Source organism: Lotus japonicus, chromosome 4 (genome assembly GCF_012489685.1).
Source record: "Lotus japonicus ecotype B-129 chromosome 4, LjGifu_v1.2".
Lineage (NCBI taxonomy): Eukaryota > Viridiplantae > Streptophyta > Magnoliopsida > Fabales > Fabaceae > Lotus > Lotus japonicus.
The window spans coordinates 28,401,754-28,405,353 of NC_080044.1; the positions used below are offsets into that span (position 1 = coordinate 28,401,754).

The following is a 3,600-nucleotide window of genomic DNA, read 5'->3' on the forward strand; positions in this document are numbered from 1 at the left end:
GGGCCAGGAGGACTAACTCGACTTCCTAAGTTCAGCATTGTCCCATTTGCCCTAAAGGGGGATATGCTAAATGGGGGAACATTCTCGGGGAACGTCGAATAAGTACCTTGTATGCCTTGCATCATAGATGTGGGCATACCAAAAGGCATGTCTCTCGCGGACAAAGAAACATTCTGTATAAATGAGGTTGGTGGCACATTTGCCACTCCCCTTGTAACCGTTGGCACAATTTGTGCCTGCACTGATGTAGACACAGGCATTTCTGCGACTGCAGAAATTACCACGCTCTGGGTTGGCATGGTGGTGCCAGACCCCATGCCAGTATATACTTCTTCGTTATTGTTACCGCTACTTCCCCCGGGACTGCCCTGACTGACCACGTTAGACCCTTGAGGGGAGGTTCTTCCTCGATTGCTTGCCATACTCACAGTTTTACCACTTCTCAGGTGCATATAAAACGTAAATCACAAGCAAGGCAAGTAACAAGTACCAGATAGCATGCAACAAACAAAACACACAAAACGCTCACAAAAACGATCCCACTGAGCGTGCCAATTTGTTTACGGTGGGTTTTGGTAAACAAATATCCTCTTAGTTCGACTAAAGGAAGTTTAGAATCAGGGTCCTTTTGGGAAAACGTCTTGCCAAAGTGTTGTGTGTGAGTTGGTATTTCTCGACAAAGATAAACGATTCAAAAGAAACTGGATTTCATTAAACACAGGTCAATTACATGAAGATCAAAGTGTAACAAAGCAAAAGGAAAAACTGCAAGGAACGTAAATCTCGACAGGAAATTAAACAACAGGACTGGCAAACAGGAAATTAACAAGTAACGCGACAAGCTTAAATGCAGGAAAGATAAACAGCTGGTTCTGCAACGTACTCCTCCATCATCACTTCTTGCTCCTTGAGTCTCATTGATGCGGACATTAGAGCTTTTTAGTGAGTTTTTCAGAGTTGAGTTGGGAACCTCTTTTCTGACTTGAATTCTCCTATTTATAGAGCTTCATGTTCCGCATGTCCTTGGCGGTTTTCTTCTTCTTGGATGGGTTAGTGGGTCTGATTTTCTCTTTCCACGATCTGATGCTTGCTCTGGAAGTTCTCTGCGTAGTGGTGGAGATCGTGTGCCTCAACTGTTTCAACCGCTTCTTGGCCACGTACTCAACCATCGTGGTGAGAAACCGACTCAGTCAATGCTGCACATGTTAAATGTGCCCGTGTTTGTAGCAACGGTTACTAATGTCCCTTTGTCGAATTCGACTGCATCTTTAACTTAGAGCATTTTCCTTTCTTTCCTTTAGTCCATGTTTGACTGCCTTGTGTGCTTTGGGCCGAATGTTCGGGCTAAAATATTGGCCCAACAACAAGTTAATGCCACTTGAAATTAAGCTTAAGTAGCATTCCTAAAACATATAAATTTTTTTTTTGTTAAATTCAAGGCTGCATAAAAATGGATTGTAGAAAGTAGCAACCCTCGACACATCACATCCATAAATTTGGAGGCTACATGACAATTTCAAAAGTAAGGGTGAAAATTAGTTACCATATAATATATATAATAATGTTAACTTTTAATTTAGTTTTTTTTGAAAATTAATCTAATTAATAGAAAATGAATTTATTCATGATATAATTTATAAATATTTTATTATTATTAATTAAATAAATTAAGTTATTAAAAAGAGAAATAACATGTTTTTATTCCTAATATTATTTTAAAAAATAATTAGTATTAATTAAATCTTCAATCTAATTAGCGTATTTTGATTCGTTTAAGCTGTTTTAGTCGAAGAAGTTGTGTTTCGTCTGTTGGAATATCTTGTTGTTTTTGAGATGATCTATTATTTACAGCGTCTACCCATGAACCATGTTTTTTCTACTAACATTTAATATATCGAAAAGATAAATTGCACTCTTCAGAAATTGATCATGATAAAATAAACTTAAAAATAAATTCTTTTAACTTGTAAATCAAAATTTTCTTAGTCCATAATTGACAAAGCCTAATCTTAATTAATGATTTCAAAAAATCATACTAAGAGAAACACACATAATTAAAGTGTGAGAAAGAAATATGATATCATCATTTTATAACAATCAAGAATTATGACGTGAGGTGGATTTTAATCAAGAAACTATAAGTAAAGCGTCTTATAAACAAAATAATTTAGACTGATCACCTTGATGATTCCTTGAGTTCTTCTAGATAGATGGCTTGAGCAATGTTGAAATTAAGTTTAGCCAACTGAAGTAAGGTAGGAATGACATTTTGCTTTATTTCATATACATTAATGAACCATTGAGCCTCCCATCTAGGATTCCTCCAATGTAATGGTAGCTTCAGAGCATGATTTATTAATATGGATGTGTAGTGGTTTCCTTTGCTCCCATTTAAATATTCTTTCAGAAATTTTGAGGTGAAATCTTTTGCTTCATCTAATAAAGTTTCATTTTCGAATGAATGAAATGATGCTTCATATAATGATAACATTCCCTCCACATCAACAGTACGGCCTTTCTTGAAGTTACCTTGATCATCTCTAAAGTGAATAAAACCATCTATAACAACAAACACACCATTATTAATACAAACAAACACACACACGTACACGTGTGTGTATATATATATATGTATATATATTTCTTGTCTATCAAAAAAAAATATTTCTTAAAGTTCAATCTTAGAATGAGTACAAACCTGAAGATATATTATAACCATGTTGCCTTAAGAGTCTGAACTTGAGTGTCGTAGCATATAAATTTTTTTTTTCATTCAAGGTGTTTATTTTGTAAATATCATCCAAGAACTTTCTAATTTCATGTTCAAAATGATAATCCACTCCAAGCCGTTGCAATACATCAATAAACTCAAGTTGATCAAGCTCACTTTCCACTTTGTAAAGGATCATCCTTACTTCTTCCATTAGCCGTCTTACTTGATCTGAGTAAATTTCTTCCTGCATTAATTTAACAAGAAGATATTAGCCTGAACATATCAATATATCATAGAGAAGCACTTATAATTGCATTGAGGTATATATCCGAAATTGACATACAAGAAACTAAACAAAATAAAAGAAGAAGCATACCTTATATTCAGTACTTAATGATTGGATATAATCATAAGTCCAAATTGAAGGTTGAAAAACTGCAGGTCGACGAGGAATTATTTGACTATTATTATTAACTTCATATGATGCCTTGCATTGAGTTGGACTAGAGACATTGGCGCTTCTCATAACTTGAGATGAAGTCTTTCTTTCCTGTGGAAAAGTGATTTTAGTTAATTAGCTAAGTGGAAATGTAGCAAGTTTTTGCTGAGCCATATTAGTTTTCTTCGCTTTCGGTGGATTTTCTATGCTAATATGAAAACCAAATCAAACCTATATAAATAGGAGGATGTGTAAATATGAGTGATAGTAATACATTGAACATACTACGACATACAGAAATATGTTTTTTGTTCAATAAAGAATATGTTATCTCTGTCTGAACTATTTCACGCATTTGGTGTTCCCTACTTTGAAAGCATGACAGATGAATTGTCAAGAGAAAAAGGACCCACCGGGCCAAAGCTCAAAAGAAATTGGAGTGGTTTGA

The 3,600-nt window shown here is 34.8% G+C and overlaps 1 protein-coding gene across 2 annotated transcripts; it reads right to left on the bottom strand.

Annotated features, from left to right (window-relative positions):
• Positions 1-707: 707 nt before the first annotated feature.
• LOC130714737 (myrcene synthase, chloroplastic-like) lies at positions 708-3,341 on the bottom strand. 2 transcript variants are annotated; one of them, XM_057564675.1, is made up of 4 exons: positions 3,090-3,341; positions 2,699-2,957; positions 2,181-2,559; positions 708-1,344 (listed from the first exon to the last, which is right to left on the bottom strand). In XM_057564675.1, the coding sequence occupies exons 1-4, from the start codon at positions 3,237-3,239 to the stop codon at positions 1,269-1,271; spliced, it is 864 nt and encodes a 287-aa protein (XP_057420658.1). In that variant the 5' UTR covers positions 3,240-3,341; the 3' UTR covers positions 708-1,268. The 2 variants fall into 2 exon arrangements, with proteins under 2 accessions (XP_057420658.1, XP_057420659.1); XM_057564676.1 differs by having other exon boundaries at positions 708-1,403.
• Between the last annotated feature and the right edge of the window lie 259 nt (positions 3,342-3,600).

Excerpts from the sequence above, each read along its gene's own strand:
- LOC130714737 (XM_057564675.1), bottom strand. The coding sequence starts at position 3,239 with ATGAGAAGCGCCAATGTCTCTAGTCCAACTCAATGCAAGGCATCATAT. Across the intron at positions 2,560-2,698 it reads TGGTTATAATATATCTTCAG|ATGGTTTTATTCACTTTAGA; the intron begins GTTTGTACTCAT and ends TTGTTGTTATAG. Across the intron at positions 1,345-2,180 it reads GAACTCAAGGAATCATCAAG|CCCGAACATTCGGCCCAAAG; the intron begins GTGATCAGTCTA and ends CCAATATTTTAG.